The sequence below is a fragment of the Eleutherodactylus coqui genome, chromosome 1 (assembly GCF_035609145.1).
Source record: "Eleutherodactylus coqui strain aEleCoq1 chromosome 1, aEleCoq1.hap1, whole genome shotgun sequence".
Taxonomy (NCBI): Eukaryota; Metazoa; Chordata; class Amphibia; order Anura; family Eleutherodactylidae; genus Eleutherodactylus; species Eleutherodactylus coqui.
Window position 1 is genome coordinate 475,356,476 of NC_089837.1, and position 27,909 is coordinate 475,384,384.

The 27,909-nt window shown below is 42.8% G+C and overlaps 1 protein-coding gene across 2 annotated transcripts in view; it reads left to right on the plus strand.

Annotated features, from left to right (window-relative positions):
* The window catches only part of STAT6 (signal transducer and activator of transcription 6), a 154,130-nt gene that overhangs the window by 102,888 nt on the left and 23,333 nt on the right, over window positions 1–27,909 (plus strand). For both annotated transcript variants that reach the window (XM_066584448.1, XM_066584449.1), the window contains 14 exons: window positions 1,025–1,166; window positions 5,159–5,242; window positions 6,914–7,078; window positions 7,169–7,317; window positions 8,861–8,992; window positions 9,116–9,310; window positions 11,182–11,269; window positions 13,363–13,479; window positions 17,358–17,450; window positions 19,232–19,438; window positions 23,700–23,794; window positions 24,561–24,697; window positions 26,163–26,309; window positions 26,928–26,985. In XM_066584448.1, coding sequence (XP_066440545.1) covers window positions 1,025–1,166; window positions 5,159–5,242; window positions 6,914–7,078; window positions 7,169–7,317; window positions 8,861–8,992; window positions 9,116–9,310; window positions 11,182–11,269; window positions 13,363–13,479; window positions 17,358–17,450; window positions 19,232–19,438; window positions 23,700–23,794; window positions 24,561–24,697; window positions 26,163–26,309; window positions 26,928–26,985 — 1,809 coding nt within the window. The remainder of the gene's footprint in view (window positions 1–1,024; window positions 1,167–5,158; window positions 5,243–6,913; window positions 7,079–7,168; window positions 7,318–8,860; window positions 8,993–9,115; window positions 9,311–11,181; window positions 11,270–13,362; window positions 13,480–17,357; window positions 17,451–19,231; window positions 19,439–23,699; window positions 23,795–24,560; window positions 24,698–26,162; window positions 26,310–26,927; window positions 26,986–27,909) is intronic.

The following is a 27,909-nucleotide window of genomic DNA, read 5'->3' on the forward strand; positions in this document are numbered from 1 at the left end:
TAGGCCGTGTCATTAAGGGGTTATCCTGGAATAAAATATTATTTTAAAGTTGCTTAGCCTGGTGTAAAAGGGTAAGAGAAGCAATGTTCTGCTGACCCAATCCCCCACCACTCTCTTTCCGCCGGTATCCGGGCCCCCACGGCTCTCAATCAGCAATGATGTCATTGACACCAACAACATTAGATTGCTCCAGCCAATCACTGGATCACCAGTAATTGGTTGCAGTGATCACATGTTCCTCAGTGGGTAAGTTATCACTGCTGCAGCCAGGAGCGGGGGGGGGGGGGGGGGGGGGGGGGGGGGGGGGGCTGGGATCGGTGGAATGTAAGTTGTTTCTTTATCTCATTTCCAGCAGATTGAGCATCTTTCGCACCCCTTTAGCACCATCTCTCCACCATGTATCAACCCACCATTACATACTTAGCTGTGGCATACCACAGGGTTTCGAAATTACTGTTTTATACCAACTCTCTGAAATAAAGCATTTTCCATAGTTTCGACACACATGAAACACTAAGAGTTTGTTCATTTGTTAACGGTGTAACTATGATTTGTTTATGACTTTTAGCCAACTCTCACAATTGTTTTTTTAATATTGCTACTGTAGGACATTCCTAACCACTTAATGGTGCGGCCCCCTTTTTTTTTCCATTTTTGTTTTTTCCTCCCCTCTTTAAAAAAATCATAACTCCTTTATTTATTCATCCATGTTACTGTATGAGGGCTTGTTTTTTGCGGGACGAGCTGTATTTTTTAATGGTGCTATATAATGTCTTGTTTCTACGGCGCACAAACTGCAACAAAAACGACATGATAACTTTATTCTATGGGTCGGTACGATTGGTGCTAAATGCATGTAAGACACAATTGTAGTATTTGTGGTATGATTTGACTAATAAATGCATTTCTTGACTTGACTTATGTCCAAGGAATATTCCGAGTCATCTCCAGTTTCTGTAGTCATTGCATAACTAGGCGTAATAAAGAATGTTGTTATGCTGATGTATTACATTTGTGCTTACAGGGAACAAATCATGGCAGGAGACTCTTTTTGCATTGAAATGGCGAACACTGTCATAAGTAAATTAGTGGAAGAACTTGAGAAGGTGGCAAAGAGTTGTGGAAGTGACAAACATTTGGTCATTCAGTGGGTGGAAAATGTTAAGGTAGGTGATCATGAAAATGTTACAGAATCAATTGATTTTATTATGGGTATTCAATTAATAGAAGGAAAACGAGCTGTGATGTCACCATTCTGTCCAGCTTACATGCCGTCATGCTTCTTCAATCTCCTCCTTGTAGTCGAACAGCCAGGTGCAGGAAAATGACTGGACTTGTGTGTCCTAGTGAATAGTGGAGGTCCCAGCAATCGGGCCCCAACTGATCTAACATTTATCGCCTATCTAATGAATACTTCTTTAATGGGGTTATCCTACATTCCACCGTTTTTGGCAAAAGCTCAACGCCTTCCTAATATCATAAATTGACTCATTAAAATTTTTTTTAACCTTTATTAAGTACTAATAAAATAATTTGATTAAACTCAATGTTGAGTATTACAGATTGATTTGACAGACATGATGACACAAAAACATCTCATTCCCTCTTCTATCCCTTCAGTCATACACTATTAAAGTCAAAGGATTGAAGGGAGCGACGCTACTCAATTTATTACCCAAAGTATGACCCTTCCTCTTCTGCCTCCTCAGTCAGGCTCACATGAGCATACTTCGCAGAGTGCAGGCTACAAAATATACGTGCTGCCGCGTGCCGCTCATCGCCATGTGCTATCTTGGCATGTATGTGCCAAGATGGGCCATGCAGCGATTTTTCTTGCGTGCGTATTTCGCACAAGTCGTGTGGCAACATGGTCACCTATGGAAGATTGGTAGAGCGTATTACACGTGCAAGAACCCCGCGTGGAATACGCTGTACCGACACGCTCGTGTGAGCCTGGCCTTATCGGCAGTATCTAAACTGGGGAGGAAGAAGGTACAAAGAGAACCAGATCTTGATCCTAGGTTGTTAAGCCCCCCTTCACACGACTGAATGCACATTTGCGCACGCCTGAGTTAACTTGTAGACCGAATGATGTTTTTTTGTGCATCAAGCTTGAAAAGGGCCTATCATAGGCTGAAACGCGTAGCTGTTAATTGTATTTGTGATTTCATTGATTGAAACGGAACCTTCCAATACGTTCCTGTGGTGGAACTACTTTATTGCTGTGAGACGTTGTAGGGGGGGCTCATGAGGAAGTCCCCCTAAACTAGTAAGTGACTTATCTTTATCATATGGCCCGCACATATAGCTCCCAATTCCAGGTGATCTGCTTCCATTACACCTATTGAGCGCGGCCTGTCTTTTCCTTTGTTTTGTTATTTAGTCTAATGAGTTTCAGATGTGTCCTTTTTCTTGTGCAGTTACACAGTGTTTGATGCCTCTCCTAGCATCTGTCCACCCCCATTGACTTCTATGATGACTTTTGGTGCGAAAATGCACTGGAAAATAGAGCATGCTGTGTTTTTTTTTGCATGACCAAAATGCATAGGTCCAATATACATATCAATGGGTTCTATTCACTGCATATTACACATGTAAATCTTGTGTGAAGCTGGCCTAATTCCACAGCAGAAAGTTTTTTTCCATTGCAGAATTTAATCTTGTGGCTTTGGAATAAAGACTCGCGGATTTTAATAGGTGCACAATTCCAGCCCCATAGGGATAACATTGTAACGCAGAGATATCTGTGCGGATTAATTCTGTTCCATGCGAAAGGTCCCTTTTCTAAAATTGAATCTGCGGCTGTTTTCATAACCACTTATTTTTAGCTTTTTTAAAATTCTACAATTGGTTTTCCAGCTGCAGACCGATTCACATGGCGACAGCTAAAACAGGGATACATGACGTGTTTGGGACTAATTATAATCCATGCATTGTGTTCTATGGGAAGAGCTGAACGACGGCCTGAAAAAATATACAGAGCGAAATAAACTGGCAACTGCAAACAGAGTTCCAAAATCCTGAGGAGACACTGAAAAATATTGTTCCGTCTCTTAGTGAATCAGTTGCTACATAACCCGAAATTTGAATTGTTACTTTTAAAGTCTTGAAGAATCCCTGCAGAAGTATATTATGAAAACAAACAAGAAGTCTTGAAAACATTTTTCCACTTTCCACTTTATTAAGGGTTTTTATCTCATCACAAACCTTTCTGGCACAATTGTAGGATGCAAGTGATTGGTTGGTAGGGGTCCAACCTCTGGCGTAACTATAGAGGATGCAGAGGATGCGGTTGCACCCGGGCACAGGACCCTTACGAGACCCATAAGGCCTCTCTTCTCCATATAGGGAGCCCAGTACTATGAATAAAGCATTATAGTTGGGGGCCCTGTTACAGGTTTTGCATTGGGCCCAGGAGCTTCAAGTTACGCCTCTGGGTCCAACCACCGATACCCCAACTGATCCAGAGACTGGGTCTGCCTTCTATTTTGATAACGCCAAGCAGACCGGGAAAATGCAGCTATTGGTCCGTCCCTTGTAATATATGAAGGACTGATGTGCTTTTTAGTCTGAGATATCCATTGTACAAAATTAGAAAGATTTATCCATGCTAGATAACAGATCCTATTTAACGAGGTTTTCCCAACATTAAAAGAAATTCACGGGCGGCAGATAATGGTGTAAAATAGTAGAGAAGCCATATTCTCCTTTTTAGTAGCCTCCCCCGTCCTGCATCGCCATTCCACTTCCTGCTGGTCTGAGTCCAGAGCAGCATGTGACTGCTAAGGCCAATGATTGGTTGAGCAGTCGTGTGAGCAATTAAAGGCATATGACCTGTGTAGTTGATTCTGGAATTGGACCCGCCATTGGGAAGGCTATCGGAAAGGTGAGAACAGCTATTTTTTTTCTATTTTACACCATTATCTACCGACTGTCATTTTTTTTTCTTTATTTGAAAAACAACCCCAATCAAAACTACCCTGGACAACTCCTTTGTATATTTACTCATCAGATAAACTTTAAATTAGGCAACAGTGTACATCTTTTTTTTATACTTTTCTTTCTGTGTCCACATTCAATAAATCCAGGTACAACAGTGTACAGTGGCTTGCTGTATAAAAGAACATTTGTGGTGCAGTAAACTAAAAAGTTCTGTCATTTTCTGCCATTCTTTCTACAGTAATTCAGTAGCAGCTCTTTAGTTGCAGTCACTGAAGTTCAATGTGTCCTGGCCATGTAATTACAACGCAGGTGCTCAGCTTGCTAGTTACAGTACTTCTTTGTATCATTTGGTTTCCTGTCACTTGCAAACAAATACTTGCATAACACAAATGTAAGGCGTACCTACCAGAGGCGTAACTTGAAGCTTCTGGGCCCCAATGCAAAACCTGTAACAGGGCCCCCAACTATAATGCTTTATTCATAGTACTGGGCTCCCCATATGGAGAAGAGAGGCCTTTGGGCCCCCTAAGGCTCCTGAGCCCGGGTGCAACCGCATCCCCTGCACCCTCTATAGTTACGCCCTTGAGTCCTACCAAAATTAAAGGCTTCAGACTACTAAATTCTAATGTATATGGGGCTGTAACACTCATTTACTTTAATACCACAGTGGCTTTCTGGGACTTTTTCAGTAAGGATGTTGGTAGTAAAGAGCCTTAGGCCGGGTCCACAGGGGCTGATTTGCAATGGAATGACTGCAGCGGGCATACCACTGCGGATCAGCAGCGGAAAGCCTGCCTCCAAACTTGCAGCATTTGGTGCGGATTTTGAAGCAGATTTTATTGCATATTTCTGTGCGGAATTCACCCCCCATTGAAAAGAGGTGAATTCCACAGGGGAAACAATGATAAAAGTTGTCATACTGCGGAATTGAATTCCTCACCGCATGTCAGTTTCCGCACAGGTGTTATGCCGATTATTTCTGCAGCTTTTGGCGAGACTTTCTATATATCATTTGTTGCGACTGTAAATGCAGCAGAAGTTCTGTGCGGAATGTTCGCCCAGAAATTCCGCGGTTAATCTGCCCCATCTGGGCCCTCTTAGTGATGTGATGTGCACACGTTTATTGCTGCGGTTGTAAAATCTGGATTTAGTTATTATGGGAAAGCACAGCTTTTCTTACAAAGACATATTTGTATATATTTGTTGTTATATACAGGCAATCGCTCAGCGGGAGCCAATGAGCATTATACAGTCCTTCAAGACTATTTGTAAAGGAGAAATGGATACTGTTTTGAAACAGGTATGTTACTATGCCCCATAAGCACACTTTCTTGATTATCAGGAAGGTTTTCATGTCACAGTTAAAAGTTGAGGTTTTTTTGCCCTTTATCAGGCTACACAGACCTGTTGCTAAAGGCCCATTTAGACGGGACAGCTGTTGGGCAAACCATGCCCAACAGTTGTCCCCGCACATACTTGCTCTCATGCTACTGCACAGGAGCTAGTGTCTCTGGCTCACAGCGGGGCAGCAGATTTCACTCTCGCTGTCTCCCGCCTCTCTCCATTGACTTAACGTAGCGGCTGTTCAATACTGAATGGCTGCTATTTACACTGAGCGATCAGCTCATCGTCCATCGTTTATGCAGCATAAACGATGGTCAATGAGTTGAACGATGAACATTCAGTGTAAACAGCAGCTGTTCAGTATTGAACAACCGCTATGTTAAGTCAATGGAGAGGGGCGGGGGAGCGTGAGGAGAGAAATCTGCCGCCTCGCTGTGAGCCAGCGATACTAGCGAGTATGTGTGGGGACGAGTGTCAGGCATTGTTTGCCCAGCATTCGTCCTGTCTAAATGGGCCTTGTGCATCCCTCATAGAGTTCTATGGGGGCCATTGATGCACAAACGTGCAGAAAGGTAGAGCAGGTCAGATTTTTTTTTTTTGCACGCGTAAAATCAGGAACTGAAAATGAAGCCATTGAAATCAATGCACAGAAAAATGGAGAAAGTCCAGCGTTTGGTTAAAAGTTTCAGTCTTTATTAAACGATCCAGGCAGACATAAAGGAACAAAGGACATGTGCCGTCTTACATGTTTCAGGCAAGCATGATTAAGGGCAACATGCTTACCTAAAACATGTAAGACGGCACATGTCCTTTGTTTCTTTATGTCTGCTTGGATCATTTAATACAGACTGAAAACTTTTAACCCAACGCTGGACTTTCTCCATTTCCTGTGCATCAGTTGTGGTTTTCAGCCAGCCTTTGAGTGAGAGAATCTGCAGATGTATAACTTTTATGACTATGGAAAATCCCTTTAAGGTACTTCACACAATGCGTGATTATGGTATTCTGCACCACTTCCGCAGCATGTGAATGTACCCTTAAAGGGGTTGTCCCGCGCCGAAACGGGTTTTTTTTTTAACCCCCCCCCGTTCGGCGCGAGACAACCCCGATGCAGGGGTTAAAAAAACAAACAGCACAGCGCTTACCTGAATCCCGGCGGTCCGGCGTCTTCATACTCACCTGCTGAAGATGGCCGCCGGGGTCTGCTCCCTCCGTGGACCGCAGCTCTTCTGTGCGGTCCATTGCCGATTCCAGCCTCCTGATTGGCTGGAATCTGTACGTGACGGGGCGGAGCTACACGGAGCCGGCATCCTGCACGAGCGATCCCATTCATAAAAGAAGAAGACCCGGACTGCGCAAGCGCGGCTAATTTGGCCATCGGAGGCCGAAAATTAGTCGGCACCATGGAGACGAGGACGCCAGCAACGGAGCAGGTAAGTATAAAACTTTTGATAACTTCTGTATGGCTCATAATTAATGCACAATGTACATTACAAAGTGCATTAATATGGCCATACAGAAGTGTATAGACCCACTTGCTGCCGCGGGACAACCCCTTTAAGGTTTTCAAATGTGCCCAGACCATATAAGCAGTTGATATTTAAACATTTTTTTCTGTCCTCTCTAGTATCCACGCTTGAACATGGCCTTCCAATCAAGACAGGAGGAAGTGATGTTTAATTTCAGGAGTTTGAAAACACAATATAAAGTGAGGCAGACTGAGCTGATGCAAGAATCTCTGAAGCACGCCATGGAGAATTTACAGTTCTCGGATTTGTCTAGTCTTCAGAATGTAATGTACAAGAGTTACAGAATACGAAGCTACTTTTTTAGTTTTATTATAATTCTCATAATAGTCATATTTAAACTGTTTTCATTGCAGAAGTGGATTGTTCTGGCGAAGGAATCATTAACTAACTTGTCCACTCTTCAAGAACAAACCATTAAGAGAATCAATATCTGGAAGAGGCAACAACAAATGGCAGGCAATGGAGCACCCTTCGATGACAGTTTGCTTCCGTTGCAGGACAGGTAAATTCAATTCTTAAAAAGGGGCAAATAAATGGGCAAGTGAGAGATATAACCAAGAAGTCAGGGATAAATAAATCTGGGACAGTATCGGGTGCTTGGTTCTATTCTACTGATGTTTAGCATTCTGATGGCAAGTGAGAGATTGACCAACAAGCCAACAAACCAAAGGCTCTTTTAAATGGAATGATTATAGTTCAAAAAATCGATAATCGCTCAGTGTAAACGCAAGCCAACGATCGAACGACAAACTATATCATTTGCTTATCATTCTTCGTTTTTTTCGAACAGTTTCTCGTTTGAACGAGCCTGTCGGAACGAATCAGTGAACTCTGACATATTTGGCTCGTTCAACTGCGAAATCGCTTGGTGTAAACGGACCCTGATGTAAACATGGCTAACCAGACTTGTGTTGCAGCCAAATTCTATAATATTTTCCTGAGAAGGCAAAGCCTATCAGCCTCTTATCTTCTCTTGTCAAATTGAGGAACCTGATATATGGGTGTCTAAAAAATCATTTGGCCAAAAACATTGTCTTTGTCTGTGGATATAGCCGATTAAGTGGTAGCCTGGGCTTCCAGGCTACTGATAGGCCATCAGTAGTTGATGGAGAGCAGTCTGCTGCTCAACACCCCTTTCATCAGCTGATTGTCTGGGCTGCTGTCCAATGTAGCAGGCCAGACATCATCATCAGCAGACAGGGAGGAAGTGGGAGTATCGGCTTCACTCCCATTGAAATTAGGTGACACTCTCCTATTCCACTTCCTGCTCAGGATAGGATGTCAGTAACAAGAGCAGAAAGTGGAATAGCAGCATGGAGTGATGTCATTGTCTGGCCTACTGCACTGGACAACGGGCCAGATGATTAGCTGATGGATGGAGGGTCCCAAACAATGGACCCCCGTCCACCAACTGCTGATGCCCTATCTAGAGGATAGGTCATCAGTTGAATAGAGCCCAGAATACTCTTTTAATAATAATGATAAGCTCTCTCCAACCTCATAATGGCTTCCTGAGAAGATGGTTTCTAACAAGTATATTCTTTCTGGATCTTAGAGGGTAGAAAAGTATGGGTGGAGAGAGGCAATAGACTGACAGATTTAACTCTGTTTACACGATCTTTGTGACTCACATTTCAGAATAGAGCTATGACAGCTATATCCAATGTTTTTGATGACCTGAATATTGCTGCTGACTGTATTTCATACCTAACCAGCAGTGAAAACAGTATCAAAAGTATAACAAAAGGAACATCCATACCCGATTGGTCCAGCCCAGACTCAAAACTTGACAAAGGCTTGATAAAGCCTCATAAGGCGCTGAAACATTGCATTTCTGTATGGTGTTTTAGAACAATAAACACTTTTGAGATGCTGACATTGTTTTGATTATTTTTGCACTTCATACCTGTCATCCCTGATATAGCTTTAGGAATGGCAGTGGGTACTGGTGTCTGGTTATATCATCTGTATTGCTTAAGATTATATGTTGCAAGTTGAAAATATGATATCAAATGACATTTTTTGACACATTTGTTTGGTTCCAGGGTGGAGTTAATATTTGGCATATACAATAAGCTGTTTGCTATGATACGAGAAGTCAATGAGATTGGTCAGAGATGGGTGCCCCAGGAATTTTTTGATCAAATAAACACAGGTTCTGGAGCTCTTATCAAGAGGTATGACTATCTTCTCAATACATAGTTATGCAGTACAATATTGTCTTAATAGAAAATATACTTTTATTAACAACATTTTTGTATAAGCTGAAGTTGTTGACCATTTGACAATCATTTCCATAGCTCATTTCTGGTGGAAAAGCAACCCCCTCAAGTGCTGAAGACACAAACCAAGTTTCAAGCCAACGTCAACTTCATGTTGGGCTCCAGAATCCTTACTGGTGTCAGTAAAATGCCTATGATAAAAGCATCAATTATCACTGAGAAAAGGGCACAGGAGCTGTTTGAACCCTCTGCTAGTACTAGTGAGCCAGTAATGTAAGTACAAAGATGGATACAGTCATTCAAACACCCAATAAAACTTTTTGCAAACAAGTAGAGCATGAAATTTGTTGGCAATGATGAAGGTGCCCGGTTCATGCATCTGGAATTTGGGAAAGATTCTAGGTTCGCATTTAAGGGGCTATCACATGGATAATTTTCATGCCAAATGTCCTAATTTGCCTTTTTAAAACCTTTTACAGTAAAAATATATATTTTTCACTTCTTCGTGATGGTCTATGCAAAAACATTGACAGGGTTAAATCTACATGTGGATCTGCAGCAAAAACTGCATCAGAATATCCGCAAATATCTGCCGCAGTTTACAGGTGGATTCTGCTCACTGCAGTCACATTCATGGAGTTAGGACATCATCGCTTTGCACTCAGTCTGAATCTGGGTGATCGGGTCATCCTATCGCTGGCAGATGGGCTCCCACAATTTGATCAAAATGAACCTCAGTTATATGCATTGTATATTTAACAGTAATGTAGTTTTAATGAATGTGCAGTACACTGGACCAGAGCCAGATTTTTGTCACGGTGGCGCCTCTGCTTTCTTCCCTGGAAACAATGCTTTTCTGGTGCATTTTCGACAGGCGAAAAAAGACAATTGTCAAGTTCATGATGCCAGTCTGTATACAGACCAAGGTCTATGCCGGACAAAATAAAAATATAAAAAAGAGAAAAATAAAATAAAACATTTCTGTCTCCTGAAGTGTGGTGCCATACCTCAGTGCTGATGGTGAATGATGGGAAGAGCCTCCAGGAGGCAGAATTAACAGTGAAAACAATAACCATTTTAATATTTCAAGACAGCTAGACTCTTTTGCTTCAACTAATGCAATTTGAAGAGTACTTTGCATTTTCAGCACAATTCTAAATTATGTTTCTTTAAAATGCAAATCAGTTTCTTTAGAGGTAGTAGCAAAGCTATTGGAGAGGATACAAGTAGGAAGTGTAGATTTGTTATCTGGACAACAAACGGGCTCTTTCTACAGTGACTAAACATGGGATTCTTTCCTATCCCCTATGCTCTGTCCTCCTGAGTCACACTCTCCTGTTTATTTGAGCTTTGAGTTTCCTTTCTTCTAGAACATTACAGTTACTTTATTCTTTGGCTGACTCTCTTCTATTCTTTCAGGACTGAAAGTCTCTTTAGTGCTGTACAGTTTCTCTAGATTCTTGATGAAGACTGACTATTACTTCTCTTGTCCTTGCTCAGTATGAATTGTAGAACTTTTAGGTACTCACGCGTTTTTTTCTCCCCACTGCACTGATTAGTAAATCGGTCTTTCTCTGGAGCTTTCTCTAGCAACCTCTTTCTTCCATGCTCCTCAGCTTCCTTCTTAAGACTCACACTCGGGTTGCCTGCACACGGGCGAATTTGCATTGTGGAATCTGGAGCGAGCATCCGCCTCGGGATTCCGTAGAAAATACTGCCTATAACATGCTATCGAAAAACACTTTTTCCTCCACACAAGTGGAACTCAACTGCGATTTTCCGCTCACAGAGGAAAAAAATGACAGCATGTTTTATTTTTGCACGGATGACACGTTTTTTATGGTGTACATGCATTGGATGTGGCACGTTTTGTGCTTTGTGTGTGTTTTTTGAGTGCTTTAATACCAATAAAACAATTTTTATTATATAATAATCTTATATATATGGTTTTTGCAGACGAGGTTTATATCACATACTTGACGTGTGACCTAGTCTGCAGCTATTATCACAATAGCACATGGCGCTAATGATAATAATAATGGACCTCATGGCATCTGGCTAGAATGCTGATGCCATATTATATAGCTAGAATGGATGGATTCCTTTTATGACGTTCACAATTGATTCTGTGTCTTTGATTCCAGGGATGGCACTGGTGAAATCGAAAATGGAAGATCTGTTTTTGAATTCACCCAAGCCACGCGGACCTGCGGAGCAGCATTTAAGAACATGGTATGAGTCATACTCACTGGTTTTAATTAATGCTACATAACTTTGGGACAATAAAAAAACTACTAGGCAGAGGTGCGCCAAAGGGGTAATTGAAAACTAAATCAGCACATGATTGGCGGCTGTGAGAGAGCTATCAATTATCTGTGGAGGGAAAGTTCAGCCACAGCTCAAGAATATTGGAAGAAAATGCTTTTTTTCTCGACGAAAAGCCAGCCAGCTGGATGGAAAGTAGGCGGATTCCATTACAGTCAATGGGGTCCACCCAGCGTGATTCAGTTCTGTCCAGAGATAGAACCATTCAGCCGGGGGGATTCCCCTTTACTGCTCCCCAAATGGAGTAGGAAAGCGGAACCCCCAGTGTAGGTGTGAAAGCAGCCTTATATACCCCCCTCATGCTGCAGCAAAGAAATAAGGATTTAATGAAAAGTACTGCCCCAATAAAAGTAAGTGACCCCTTTCTGCCGTAAGGGTTTCGTTCACTAGTTTATGCTGCCCTTGGGTAAGGCAGCGTAAATAACAGATGCCCTTTAACCCCTTACTGCCACATGATGTATATTATGGGGGAAGCAGTTAGCATGAAATGCCATAAAATCGATCATTGAGCTCTGTGATGTCCAGTAAACCAGGCAGGACTGCAGCTGAACACAGACCAGAGAGTGGGACGGAGCACCGGTACAGGACACAGTGGGAGCGGGTAGAGGTGAGCATGTCACTATTTGTAATGTTAGTGCACAGGGAAGGAGTTCCACCAAGATGTTACAACTCAGACAACCCTTTAAATACCAAACAAGTGTGCGTCCTTAAAGGATTAAACACTCACCATAGACTTTACGGCCCAAACAGATGGGCGTGTTTCAGTCCCGTTATACGGCCATGAAAATCCCGTTTGCATAACGGGCCAAAATGAAACCACTGATTTCAATGGTTGGGTTTCCATTAGCAGAATTCTTGCATGTTAATACAACGCGAGAGAAGAGATAGGATTTGCCCAGAGTTTGTATAGTCCAAAAAAAGCACCTGTTCATGCGCTAATACAATCTGTAGTGGCGAGCGTATTAGTGCATATGCACATATGTTTTTGCCCTTAACCCCTTCAGTGGCAGGTTTATTATTAGCAGCAAGTCCCAGAGATTTTCCTGAGGTAATTCAAAGTGGCAAACGTACAGTGGTACAATAACTGTGTGTCCTAGCCAGTATTTATTTCAGCACTAGAGCTGTCCATGGAAATCTTCTGGGGTTTAACCGCATGGTCAGTGCAGCAAGCCACGGAGATTTTCCGGGCGTGCTACTAAAGGGGTTAATGGGTGTTTTCCATCCACAAAAAATGGAAAGTACTGCATGCTTTCGTTTTAAAACATGCAAGTGTATTTCATATACAAATGTGAATACCTCCATGGGGTAACATTAGCCATGTATTGGATGAAGTACTGCTAAACCTACATCTATGGGGAAGCAAAGACTAATTTCACAACAGCAGTTTTTGGTTAACATTTTGCATAAGTAGTTGGAAGCCAAGAACAAGATTAGATCCAAAATACAGAAGGGGTGCAAATGTTTCCATGAATTTTTTTCTCCGTGTTTTGCACTCACTCCTGGTTTTGGCTGCAAATACTGATGTAAAATATGGCTTTGTGTAAGGGTATATTTGTTATGTCTAAGTTGGTATTGTGTAATATATTTTTTGTAGTTTTGTAAGGGAGTTACTGTAAGAGCAGTATGGAAATCTCTGTCCGAAAACATGGTGATGACCAACTCAATTAAAGGATCCTAAACACCTTTCCTGAGTGTAATAATATTACATGTTATAGTCACTGATTACTTCAGAAGGGTCGGTGATCTAAGGATTATTCCGATTGCCAGATTGGAGTTGGAAAGGAATTTATTTTCCCATAAATGGGGAAAATTGTCTTCTACCTCATTGGTTTTTTTTTGCCTTCCTCAACATTGGGGTGGGGTGGGGGGTAATTGGCTGAACTGGATGGACATATGTTTCTTTTCAGCTTCGCATACTATGTTATTATCGTTGCCATATTTCTAACCTTTCGCATATTGCCCACATCTACTGCAGTATCTCTTGTATTTCTGATTTTCAGTTGCTGAAAAAGATTAAGCGCTGTGAAAGAAAGGGATCCGAATCTGTGACGGAGGAGAAATGTGCTGTATTGTTTGAAGCTAAAATCAATTTCAGCGGCTCCACTTACATTATACAGGTAATATCATAGCTTTCAGACCACATTATTATCACCACCTATATTATTACTATTATTACCACTTGTAGTATTAATATAACAGTTTTGTTAATAATACAAGGTACATGTTAAAGGCTCGTACACATGGCTGTATGACAACTTTGTAAAAGCAGCAAGTTGCGCGACGTCATAAGGCATACGTAGAAGAGGAAATCCAGTGCAGGCTACTACGACCCCACAGATCTATTTAGACATCCACAGTAAAATATTACAAGCAACAGACCCCAGGTCCCAACCGCTTACGCAATTCAACCACAGCTAGATTGAAAAGACTGTTATAGATATGGCAAAAGGGGGTGATTTAAACTTTTATTACTTTTTTTTTTTTTACAATTAGTAAAACTTTATTGATCTTATTTTTACTTCTTTTTTAGCCCCCCCCTAGGGGACCACAACGTGCGATGCTTTGTACGCTCCTGCAGTATGATGTAATGCCATAGCATTACATCATACTGCAATCTGACAGGCAGCCTATCAAGCTACCCCACGGGACAGCTTGATAGACAGTCTGCTAAGGCAGCCTTGGGGCCTTTCAGAAGGCCACCGGCTGCAATGACACCTGCACAGCTCCCTGCGATCTCATCCCGGGAGGACGTACAGGACCCCTGAACATCATTCGGGAAATTTAAATGTCGCTGTCAGAAATGACAGCGGCATTTAAAGGGTTAATAGTAGAGATGAGCGAGCACCAAAATGCTCAGGTGCTCGTTACTCGAGTCGAACTTTCAGTGATGCTCGAGAGTTCGTTTCAAGTAACGAACCCCATTGAAGTCAATGGGCGACCCGAGCATTTTTGTATATCGCCGATGCTCGCTAAGGTTTTCATTTGTGAAAACCTGGGAAATTCAAGAAAGTGATGGGAACGACACAGCAACGGATAGGGCAGGCGAGGGGCTACATGTTGGGCTGCATCTCAAGTTCCTAGGTCCCACTATTAAGCCACAATAGTGGCAAGAGTAAGACCCCCCCCCCACACTGTCAGCATAAAGATCATTCTCCTCTGCCACAGCTGTAACAGCTGTGGCAGAGAAGAACGATGTTAGCCCATTGAATTCAATGGAGCTGGCAATACATCTGGCTCCATTGAAAGCAATGGGCTGCCTACGATCGCGCCATGAATTGTCGGGAAGGGCTTAAATATATAAGCCCTTCCCGACAATTCATGGCGCGATCGCAGACAGCCCATTGCTTTCAATGGAGCCAGCTGTATATAAGCCCTTCCCTGCAATTCATCCAGAAATGTGTAAAAATTTTTAAAAAATATACTCACCTTGTCCCGGCAGAACGATGTTAGCCCATTGAATTCAATGGAGCCGGCAATACAGCTGGCTCCATTGAAAGCAATGGGATGCCGGCGATCGCGGGATGAATTGTCGGGAAGGGGTTAAATATATAAGCCCTTCCCTGCAATTCATCCAGAAATGTGTAAAAATAAAAAATATATATATACTCACCTGGTCCCGGCAGACGGAGTTCAGCGCGGCCAGCGGCAGTCTTCCTGAACTGCTCTGAACAGCTGTGAGTAGTATTCAGCAGTCGGGGATTTAAAATCCCCGCCTGCTGAATGAGCTGCCTCTAATTGGTCACAGCCTGACCAATCAGAGGCAGATTCCACTCACACACCCATTCATGAATTTATGAATGGGTGAGTGACTGCTGCCTCTCATCTGATTGGTCCCGCTGAGCCAATCAGATGATTGGTCCCCGGCTGCTGAATACTACTCACAGCTGTTCAGAGCAGTTCAGGAGGACTGGCCCCGCGCTGAACTCCGTCTGCCGAGACCATAAATATATATATTTTTTTTTTTTACACATTTCTGCATGAATTGCAGGGAAGGGCTTATATATTTAAGCCCTTCCCGACAATTCATCCCACGATCGCCGGCAGCCCATTGCTTTTAATGGAGCCGGCTGCATTGCCGGCTCCATTGAATTCAATGGGCTAACATCGTTCTGCCGGGACAATGTGAGTATATATATATATTTTTTTTACCCATTTCTGGATGAATTGCAGGGAAGGGCTTATATATTTAAGCCCTTCCCGACAATTCATCCCGCACTCGCCGGCAGGCCATTGCTTTCAATGGAGCCGGCTCCATTGAATTCAATGGTCAGTGCTCGTTTAATCGAGACGAGTACCGCGCGGTGCTCGTCTCGAGTAACGAGCATCTCGAGCACCCTAATACTCGAACGAGCATCAAGCTCGGACGAGTATGCTCGCTCATCTCTAGTTAGCCGCGCGGCAGATTGCAGCTATGGCCCGTGGGTGTCAGCTGTAATAAACAGCTGACGCCCGCGCTGTATGAAGAGAGGTCATACCAGGAAAAACAAAAATGGAACATACAAACTCCATGTTGTTCTTTGTCAGGTTTGGACTTAGAACTTCAGCATTGGAAGGCAACAGTGCTAACTACTAAACCACAATGTGGTACTATTGTACCTTGTCACCATGGGGGACCCCTGGGCAGAGATACTGCGGCTCCCATGGTGAGACAGAGAGCGGAGGGCAGCGGTAGCAGCGTGGCTGCACAGAAGCAGATCATGCAGCGGTGATGTGAGGTAGTTCCTGGGCTGAGGGGCCGACCGGAACTCTGAGCACCACTGATGAATGGCAGCTGCTCACTGTCCCCGTCCGCCTCCCAGCGCTGCCACTGTGTCGGGATACACAGTGTGCTGCTCGTTGCTCCCCTGGACGTTACTGCTGCATCTTGTCTCCCAATTGGCATCTAGGGGTATGACAGGGGTGTTCACTCTTGCTAACACCTGTTACACGTCTAGCTTCCGGTGGTGACAAGATACAACAGTACCCCACAATGTTTCTTATTCCTTCTTTCTTCTCCAGAAGAGAAGTAAATAAGAAGAAACATAAAGATAACATGCAAATGCCATGCAGATGTTGTTCTTAGCCAGTTTTGAACCTAGAATTCCAACATTACAAGGCAGCAGTGCTAATCACAAAACCACAATGCTCATCTTTCTTCATTCTCTGGAGGAGAAAGAGAAGAAGCATAAACATAAAGAGAACACACAAACTCAAGCAGATATTGTCCTTGGTCAGAATTTAACCTAGAACTCCGGTCCTTCCTTTTACTTCTTTTTACTCATTCCTCCTCAAGAAGAAGTAAAATGAAGTGAAGGAGGAGGAAGAGGAAGAGGAGGAGAATGAAGAGGAAAACAGTGAGAATCAGTATAGTAGTTAGCAGTGTTGGTTTGCAGCACTGGAGGTCAAGTTTCAAATCTGACCAAGGGCAAGATCAGCATGGAGTTTGTATGTCTTTTTATGTTTCTTGTTCTTCCTTTTCCTCCAGAGAAGAAAGAAGGAAAAAGAAGCACTGTGGTTTGGTGGTTAGCACTGTTGCCTTGCAGAGCTGGAGTCCTAGGTTCAACTCTAACTGAGGACAACTTCTGCATGGAGTTTGTATGTATTCTTGTGTTTATTCTTCTGTTTTTCTTCTCCTCCAGAGAAGGAAGATGCATAGTGGCTCAGTGGTTTGAACTTTTGTTTTTCAGAGATGGAATTTAAGGATAACATCTGCATGGAGTTTTCCAACTCAATGCTGGTGTTGTCTTTTGTCAAATTTGAATCTACAAGCCCACCAATGTATGGCAAAAGTGGTAACCACTGACCCACCACCAAGCTCTTAAAAAGTGTTCACTGCTTGTTTTAGGATTTTTTAATGAAGTTTCTGTTTAAATAATTCAGAGCAAACAGAACTTTTTGGTGAAATTTAGTGAACCGTCCGAACTGGACCTTTGAAAAGTTCGCTCCTAGTTCTCATTATGTTGACATTTTCTGCTAACATGCCTGGTTTACAGTTTAGTATTTTCTTTTCCTTTAGGCTTTGTCATTGCCTTTAGTTGTAATAGTCCATGGAAATCAGGACAACAATGCTAAGGCCACAATTCTGTGGGACAATGCCTTCTCCGAGATTGTAAGTATAAAACGTGCTGGCAAAAGATTTTACATGCATACTAGGAAAGATACAACATACTGGGCATTATGTAACACTGCTTTCCTGACGTAGGATCGCTTCACGTGGCATTGAGCAAACAGAGTGTTTGCCGAAAATGCATTGCAACTTTTCTAGACATGCTTAGTGGCCTACATATTGGCTTTTAGCAAGAAGTCTGATTCTTTATCTGCTTTTCAAAAACATGAAGACATTCATTAAAAAAGCAAGTTGCTGGAGTTTCCTGATTTCCAACAGCAGGCACCCCCGCCAATCAGCTATTTACAGGAGCAGCTACGCTAGTGCTGGAGCCGCTGTGCGCTGGAAATAGCAAAGTTCTGTACATTGTGCATTTACTTGGAATGGTATTGCAAGCTGAGTTCCATTCAGGTGAATGCCTTATGCTACAACCTATGGAAAGCAGTATAGGTCTGAAGAGGAATGTCACCTATGTAGAATATAATAGAAGATGAACAACTTGCAGGTGTGTTAAGAGTTGCCCACTTGAAAAGACAGCTTTGTCAATCTTGTAGACATGAATGTTTAAGACAAACTATGATTAATGTACTTATCTGATGAATATGTATTAGGGTGGACAAAAATATGGAAACACCGTACGAAATACATGACAAGTAACATGGGATTATAAATCATATTTCAATAAGACATGTAGAGACCAATTTTAAGTGGAGGTAATATGACACAGATGTGAACATCTGCTTCCATGGTTCAGGGGTTTGAGCCACTCAGCTGTTCTTACCAGCTGGCTCCCAAAACCACCCAGAGCAGGGCAAGAGGTGAAGTAAATACAAATTTGGTGGGAAAGCTCTCAGCCAAGCAGGGGTCAAAAGGGCAGCTCAGTGCTAATCACTAAAATCCAATGCTTGTTGTTTGAAACAATATTTTAAGTACATCTCTTGTCTGTTTTTGACATAAGGATCAACCATCACACTCTCAGGATGGAAATCTTGGAGACCACACATTTCAACTGGGATATTATTGAATTTCTCAATGATAGCAAGCTTCAACTGCAACAACGAGTACTGTAGACTGATGAGGCCGAGTTCCAAGTATCTAGAGGAGTTTTAATTATGTTTATTGGCGACCTGAAAATTCGGATGTGACAATTGGAGGTGGATCAAAACAGTCCAAGTGTGATGGTCTTGGAAGGAATTTCATATCGGGGATTTCTGGGCCCTTTCTTTTTTGAGAGATTTATGACAGAAAACAGATGCTTGGATCTGCGTTAACACACTGTTTGTCCCATCATCCAGGATGGTAGAAGGACGGGGCTCCAGTTCATTATGTACTCTGTGTTAGTGACTGGTTAGATAAGATATTTCCAGAGCGTTGGACAGGCAGACGTGGGCCAATGGACTGGCCGGCTCACTCCCGGAATCTTACCCCATCTGACTTTGTCCTTTGAAGCTATCTTAAGGATAAAGTGTAAATGCATCCCATTTCAACAGTTGAGGAATCGAAGCTTGCTATCACTAAGGAATTCAATAACAATCCAGCTCAAATGTCTAGGGATGCGTGCGACCATGTGGTTTATCATCTCCAAGCTTGCCTCGATCTTGAGGGTGCAATCGTCATTGATCATTATGTCGAAAACAGGCATCAGATGTACTTTCTGAATGTTTAATTTTAATTTTACAATTCTATAAGTCATCAATCATCTTTGATCTACTATTTAGGAATTTGAGAATTATGATTACCTAATATATACCGTAGCTCACTTTTTGTATTGTTATCGCTGATAGGTAAGACGTCCCTTCTACGTAGAAGAGAAAGTGCCATGGAGAAAGATGTGTAGCACCTTAAATATGAAATTCATGTCCGAGGTGGATACAAAACACGAACTGTCTGCTGATCATTTCTGGTTCCTTGCTCAGAAGGTCTTTGGAGAAAATGGCCTTAGCTATGATGATCTAAGAGAACGCACTGTATCCTGGTCCCAGTTCAACAAGGTATTTTAATATATTTTTCTTTTTCACTATTAATAAACTGATGGTGGATGAAATAGTTAAAATTTACTCTTGTTTGGATAAAGAGTAAAGAAACAGGGTAAATTGGAACAATGTATTGTTGGGTGCGGCCTCCTCCATTAGTTCTACTGCTTCTTGGTAAGGGTTCCATAACATATGTTTGTGATCACAGAACCTTTTTTATTGGCACTTGTTCATGCACAATCAAATTATTATATACAACATAACTATTTACCTGCTGTATGTATAAGAAGTATATTCTATAAGAGGCTAGGTGGCCCATATTGAGCATGGGAACCAAGTAAAAAGGGCAAACAGTTTGCTCCATGTGGTGCAGAGTGTTAAGGCAACAGAATGCTAGTCCTAAGCTATCACTCACGACCTAAACATTGAGATTTCAATCCCCGCATGGTTCATGTAGCCGGACAAGGTTGACTCATCCTTCCGAGGTTGGTAAAATGAGTACCCAGCTTTCTGGGGGGTAATAAATAAATTACCTGAAAGCGCTGCAGAATAGGTTGGCGCTATACAAATAACAAGTCCCCTCAGATGTTCAGTTTTCGCAGAATGTGCCGTGCCGACCCCAACGGGTCTTGCTGTGGTTCGCACAGCTCTACACAGATAGAAATTGATAAAGAAAGTTTTCTGGTTTAGAGCCCAATTTTTATTTTTACTTCTTTTGAACTCTTAGGAGAGAACTAAGACAAAAGTTGGGTATTTACAAAGTCTGGTGGAAGAACCCTGAGAGGTTCGAAAACTCGCTATAACATCATGTATTTTTGTTAGCCAATAAAACGTATCTTATCTACAAGATTACTTGGTTTCTCTTACTGAGAGCAATCACATTTTGCTTTACTGGCTTAAGGCCCATTTACACCAGCAGATGATCACTCAAAGACAACTTTGAGCGATCATTTTGCATAAAGTATTAAGTAGCTACTCAGCTACTTAAGTAGCAATTAGGTGTGCAAATGAAGCCTTCTCTGAAAGCAGTTAGTAGCTCTGAGGCTATTATCTGCGCTCAGATCCCTTGTTCTCCACGGGGAAACAATGCTATCAGCACTCCCCGTGGAGAACTTCTGATAAGAGTGAAGGACGATTTCTAGGTTGACTTAAATTTAACGATCAGCTAGCATTGCCCGAAAAGCGCACATTTACACGCACCGATTATCGCTAAATGATCGCCGACTAGCGTTTTTTTTTTGTTTTTTTTAAGCGATCATCGGCTGATTAAATGGGCCTAAACACGGAACCCAACTTTTTTCGAAAACAAGAAAAGCACCTCATGCTGCACTAGATGGCCTGGTCTATGTTTACACTATCAAACTCTTTCATTCATGAGATAAAGAATAACCTTACCTGGCCACCAATGATTGACAGCTTTTTCCCTATTACCAGGAGAATGACTTCAACAACACAACAAGCAACATGGTTTATACCTGGACGGGCCTCTTCATCAGGCACATCTTAGTGGTGACCTGCCTGACAAAGAGGTTCATCCAGCCTTGAAACATGTTGTTTGTTGTGTCGCCACTGTAAAAAAAAAATGTGTGAATACTTACCTCCTTGGATTGGTATATGCATCGTTGTGGAGCTCTGTGTCTTGCTAGCTGAAGATTTGTCAATCGGTCAGCTTGCATACCAAGCAATTGGCCTGAAGGAGTGAGCAGCAATGTCTTCTGAGAAGCTCAAGTTCTGCTGTGTGAAACATAGGCTAGCAAGATGAGCAAATTGCACTTGAGAGTTAGCAGTATTTTAAGTGGGTCTGCTTATAAAGCTGTTTCTTTTTTCTTATACTAAGCATAGGCTATCAATTTTGAAGTCTTGGAGAACCTCTTTAAATGCTAGTGCGCTGTACTATAAAGCACAGGGGCACCTTTACCATGAGGCAGCTTGAATCTGCTGCCTCAGGTGGCAGGCAGCAGAACCTCAGAGGGGCAGTGAGGGGTTACCACCTGGCTGGTAAATCAGTAGTAATATAGACCGGGATAGTGGCCCCAATAATAGTGACCCTCATAGTGACCGCAATAGTAATAGTTCCCATAACAGGGCCTCCATCCGGGCAGTAACCTGATAAGAATTTCACTTACTCCATCTGTAGCTCTGGACTGTTGGGCGCTGCTGCCATCAGTCTGTGACCTCTGACCTCTCCTGCCCCATCATCTGCATTCCTGTACACAGCATAGATGGTGAGGGAGACGTCAGAGGTCAGGGGTCACAGACTGATGGCAGCAACGACCAACGGACCAGAGCTACAGATGGAGTGAGTGAAATTCTTATCAGGTTACTGCCTGGGTGGAGGTCCACTATGGGAACTATTGCTACTGGGGCCACTATGAGGGTCATTATTACTGGGGCCACTATGGGGGTCACTAAGACGGTCTATATTACTACTGGTGCCACTATGGGGGAAACAGCAGCATCAGCCACCAGACAAAAGTTACAGGTGGAGTGAGTGAAATTCTTGCTGGGTTACTACCTGGCTGGAGGTCCACTATGGACACTATTACTACTGGGGCTACTATGGGGGTTACTATTACTACTGGGATGACTATAAAGGTCACTATTACTACCGGGGCCACTATAGGGGTCACTAATATAACAGAGGCCACTATGGGGGTCACTAAGACGGTCTATATTACTACTGGGGCCACTATAGGGGTCACTAATATAACAGAGGCCACTATGGGGCGTTACTATTACTATTGAGGCCAATAACTTGATTACTATTACGTCTGGGGCAACTAATGCTGTCACTGTTACTATTGGGGGCACTAATTAGGTCACTATTACTGCTGGATCCCCTAACAGAGTCACTTTTACTACTTGGCCATTAATGAAATTACTATTGGGGACACTAAGGGGAATACTTACTATTGGGGCCCCCACTGGGGGGACTATTGTTCTCTCACTTCAGACAAGTCTCAATGGTTCAAATATGTGTTGGGGATCTTGTGTATTGGCGCCGTCAATACCTGTAAAATGAAGCACTTCCCCTCAGGCAGCACAAAGGTTTGCGGCGCCCTTGATAAAGTGTTAAATGCTAGTAAACTGTATGACAAGTGCTAAGTGTTTGTAACAAAGCTTATTTCTTGCAAAATATGCATTTGCTAATGACTTCTTGCGGAAAATGGGTTAAAGGAAACACTTTACATTTCCATTTGTTTTGTGCCAGAGACTAGAAGTGAAGATTATAGCATGCCCAGACAGATCTCCCAGCTAAAGTGCTAATAAAACTGTGAGAATGTAATTAGGACAACTGAAAAGTAAATGAAAAGCTCATTCAGTGTAATACATTTTGGCAAAGACTGAAGCATGAAAACATTGTAATATAAAGAACAAAGTGCTAGCAGTTGCACTCGGGTCCTGGTGTCTGTGCAGGCTAAACGTACCCCCTGATACATAAGACATCACCAGACTTGTTAATGGCTCATGATAGGCAAGGGCTTGGCACAGATTTGAATTGGGCATAGAAGCTTCGGATTATACTTCTGTATTAAGTCTCCACGTGTGGAATAACATAATAAAAAACATTGGCGCATGCTTCTTTAGATTGTACATATATGCTTAGACACCCCTACAATGAGGCGATCTCAGACTGCAGGACCTCAGAGTGGTGGCGGCAGGTTGCCAGCCCTGCCGGTATGTCACCAGCGCTGCCAGTATTCATTTTTTTACTGGCTATATTAATGTCCAGTAAAAAATAATTGCCAGCTGCGAGCGCGCCAGGCAGCAACTCAACAAGCATTTTACTTACTGGGTGTGAAGCTCCACGTGCCGCTGCTAGTCTGTGCCCCTGACCTCTCCTCCTGGTGTCTGCGTTCCTACATGGCAGAGCAGACACTGGGGAAAGATCAGGGGTCACAGACTGAGTACAACAGCGGCAACCGGAGCTACACCTGGAGTGATTGAAATGCTTGTGGGGTTGCTACCCGGTTGGATTTCTACTATGGGGCACTATAACCATTGGGGCCACTATGAGGGTTACTTATACTACTGGTGCTGCTATGGGGGGACACTACTACTACTGTGGCCACTATGGGGGTATTATTACTACTGGGGCCACTAACAGGGTCACTATGAATATTGAGGCCACAATTAGGGGCATTATTATTACTGGGGCCACTAACTTTTTTTTTGCAGGTGGGGCCATTTCACACTTCACCACAGGCAACATAAAAGCTTGGCCCATCTCTGCTGACCTGGGAAATTGGTTTGAACAGAAGTTTCTTCTTAATTTCAGGAACCACTTCGGGAAAGAAACTTTACATTTTGGCAGTGGTTTGATGGTGTTGTGGACCTCACCAAAAAGCATTTAAAAGAGTACTGGTCAAATGGGTAAGAAACATTGCAAAAAAAACAGGTCGATTATTTAATGATAGAGGTTTACCGATGTACTTTAGGATGATATACAGTATCTTTCCTTATCAAAAGTAGTTGCTGATACGTGATAACATATTTCTGAAATTACTGTATTGAACCTTATCACATTTTATTTACAGAGGCAACCCCTTTAATATTAAACACCCAACAATCAGAGTGGTAGCCTACTTATAGGCTAGCAAATGTATCATATCTACAATAAAGAGGGAACACTGTTGTAGTTACAATGACCAAGAAATGGTGGAATCTTGAAGAGGCTCATGCTATTTATAAGGGGTGTAGTAGTCAAAAAGACAGATCCAGTGCATATCTGAATACTGGTGTCCTATTTGAAGTAACAATAGAGTACTTGAATTGGAAAGCAATGGATGCACTACACTAAGAATGGATGCATTACACTAAGAATGGATGCACTACACAATGGTATGGCACATGGGCTCTTGGGGGCCCCAGAATATAGATTTCAATTTTGAGTTATTGCCCTAGTAAACCATTCATATAGCGCATCCATGACTTCCTATTCAAGTACTTTATTGTTATTTCAATATAAGACACCAGTATTGAGATATAGTGCTGGACTGGACCCTGTATATGAAATGAAGAATTCACTCCATGTAGATCAGTAACTTTTATTAACTCTAGAATTGCAGAAAATAAGTGATTGATATGATGTTAGTCTCTGTGTATGAGTATCATATAGAGTCATTTCTTTTTATCCTAGTTTAATAATGGGATTTGTCAGCAAGCAGTACGTACACAAGCTTCTCAGCGGTGAGCCAAGTGGTACATTCTTGTTGCGGTTTAGTGACTCGGAGATTGGTGGCATCACAATCGCACATGTTATTCGAGGAGAGGATGGTAAATAACATTTGTATCACAATGTATATAATAAATAATGTATTTAGATAACTGCGCAATTTATAAATTTGTAAAAAATAAAACAATGACATACTTGTAAGACATTTTAGATAACTAATTCCAATTTTATCCGTTTAGTTGTGTTTGGCTCTTGGATACTCTGTAGACCGATCCTCTCCATGCTTCTCTGTTCTTTACGGCTGCTTTCAATTGTTTGATGCCCATAATTAACCCCTTAGTGACTTTTATGTCCTGGTTTTGTGGGCTTTAATCCTCAGGGCCATAAAAACACGCTAACCCTGAGGATTAAAGCCACGGGGGTCGTGGACGCGACAGCTCCCTGCTGTCGGCAGCTGAAGGTAAGTGACAACCTGGAGCTGTCATGGGGGGCCACAATATGTGACCCCTGGTCATGCAATCACCGTTATCCAATGAGTAACGGCGATCAAATGAAGGTAAATAGAAGGTAAAAAAAAAAGTTTCAGCTCCCCTCATGGATTAGATCTATGAGGTGAGCTGAGAGTACTCCCCTCCATCCTCTACGATTTCCCACAGCGTTCTGGTCCTTGCAGGACCTGACGCCATCTTTTGCACATGCACACCAGGTGTAAAACCTTACACATGAAAGGGCTGTGCAGATTGGCTGAGGGCTCAGCCAATAGCAGCTACTGCTTAGCTATTGGCTGAGCGCTCAGCCAATGACAGATAGCTCTTAGCTATTCATTCATGAATGAGCGCTCAGCCAATAGCTAAGCACTAGCTGCTATTGGCTGAGCCCTCAGCCAATCCGCACAGCCCTTTCAGGAGGCGGGGATTTTTAAATCCCCATCTGCTGAAAGAGCTCAGTAGCAGTGCCGGGGAGCCAGCCGGAGGACGCCGCTGACAGCAGGAGTGGTGAGTAACTTTTTTATTATTTTTTTAACCACTTTTTGCTGATTATCGGGTAAGGGCTTATATTTCAAGCCCTTCTCCGATAATCATTTTGCGGGGCTTGTCAGAAACCACTGCATTCAATGGGATCGGCAGCAGTGCCGATCCTATTGAAAGCAATGGGATAGCATGCCGCGGGCTTAGCTGTGACAGCTGTAACAGCTGTGACGGAGGATTCCTTCATCCCCGCGGGGATGAAGGAAGCTCCTGCCACAGCTGTCACAGCTGTGGCGTTCTCCATATCTTTTCAATGGGGCTAGCGCTGCTGCCGCTGGCCCCATTGAAAAGACTGCCGATGTTGCAGCGATATCCCATCGATTTTCTCGCACTGCTCTGCGAGAGTTTTCACTTACTCTCGCAGCACAGTGGAGAAAAAAACGCCAGTGGGTGGGAGCCCTGACTTAGTATTTTTGTCTTCCTCTGGATCAACATTGGTGGGTAATTGGCTGAACTGGATGGACACAGTATGCCTTTTTTCAGCCTTACATACATTTATGTGCTACATTTGTATAATCTTTTCTTGTTTGTATTTCAGGTTCTGGCCAGATCCAAAATATTCAACCATTTGGTGCCAAAGATCTTCAGATCCTGTCTTTAGGTGATCGGGTGAAAGATTTGAAGATTTGTACATATCTGTACAAAAAGGGGAGCAAAGATGAAGTCTTTGAGAAATACTATAGAAGTGAGTTCCCGCTTCAGTATGTTTCGATGAATTTCCAATATGAATGTATAAATACACATTTACAGGGGTCTTCAAGGCAATTTTTATTGATGACCTATCTTCAGGATAGGTCATCAATCGGCTGGCATCCACCACTCCGGACCCTGACCGATCAGCTGTACTGGCATCCACTACCACCGGCAAAACACACAGGGTACATAGCAGAAGCAAGTTACTCTGATTCTTATGTAGTGGTCAGCACTGATAATTGCAGGGGCAGTTCTCGCTAAAATCAACATGACCAAAGTTACTGTGGCAGCTGATTGCTCCTGCGTTGCGACATTCCTGGATTAAACCCCCAGCCTCTGATCCAGGTGCCATGAAACCAATCAGGTCCCAATGTTGGCACCCAGATCAGAGGCTGATAGCTACAGCCATAGCTAGAACAACCGTGAAGCTGGAAGTCAGCGATGGCTGTGAAAAGCAATACCGTAAATATACGGCAAACTGGAACAAGGTTGGCTACCATATATTTACGTGGGGCGGTCGAGAAGGGGTTAAACATACCATATATCATGTATTTGCTAAAGTAGAATATTTTATGTTGCATCATTTTTCCTCTAATTTTCAATCCCTCAGATATTGGAAGCAGTCCGAATGGATATAAGAGAACTACTATTGTAGTGAAGGTTGTAGGGTAAGTGTTTTAAGAGGTTATCCGCACGTCTAATACAGGAAATGATTTTCTCTTCTGTATATTACCATAGTACTATGTTGGTACACAACATGGCTTCATCTAATGCTTGGCTTGTAATGAATGCCATGATCACATCTCCGAGCCGCTGATGCTGATCTGACATGACATCCCAGCTCAAAATTAGCGCAAATTTCGTATGACATGTTGGAAGCCGGATGGACCCACCATAGTTACTGGGATCTGTAGGGCGGTTGGGTCCGGTGGGCTGGATCCAGTGACTCCGGTATTATCATTGTTTAGCTCAGAGGACAAGTAAATTATGGTAAAACCAGCACAAAAGCAAAAGGGGATGGAGGAACTTAATTGTATTGAAGTGATGGGAGACGTCTTTACGCCTCACATCCACGGGTACATCGTACGTTCCCACACACGATATCGGCCTGAGTTTCACGACCTGATATCACGCTCGCCCATGTGAAATTAGCCTTAGTCTGGTCTCACATGACCGGATTTGAACTGCGGATTCCGTGAGCGTATGATTCACGGTAATCAAATGCATTGATTACGCAGTTCTGATCACATTAACAGAAAATAAATCGCAGCATGTTCTATTTTACCGCGGATATCCACAACATACAGCAAACTGTTCTCTACGGCTGTGCATATTCTACCTTTGGGCGTTCCCTTGGAATGCCTCGCCCCCTTGTTTTCAAGGGATTCTCGCCTGTTAATTGTACGGGTGAGAAAAGATAGGACCCAATAGGGTAGGACCTAACTTTCCGCAGTTGTTCTCAAACTTCTGCACTATGGCGTGGAGTTTGAACGCCCAGCTTGGGGGAAGAAATTTCTTTTCATGACGGTTCCACGAGGATCGAAAGTGTTTCCAATGGGAATTACAATGGGAAACCTCGCATCACTCTCGTA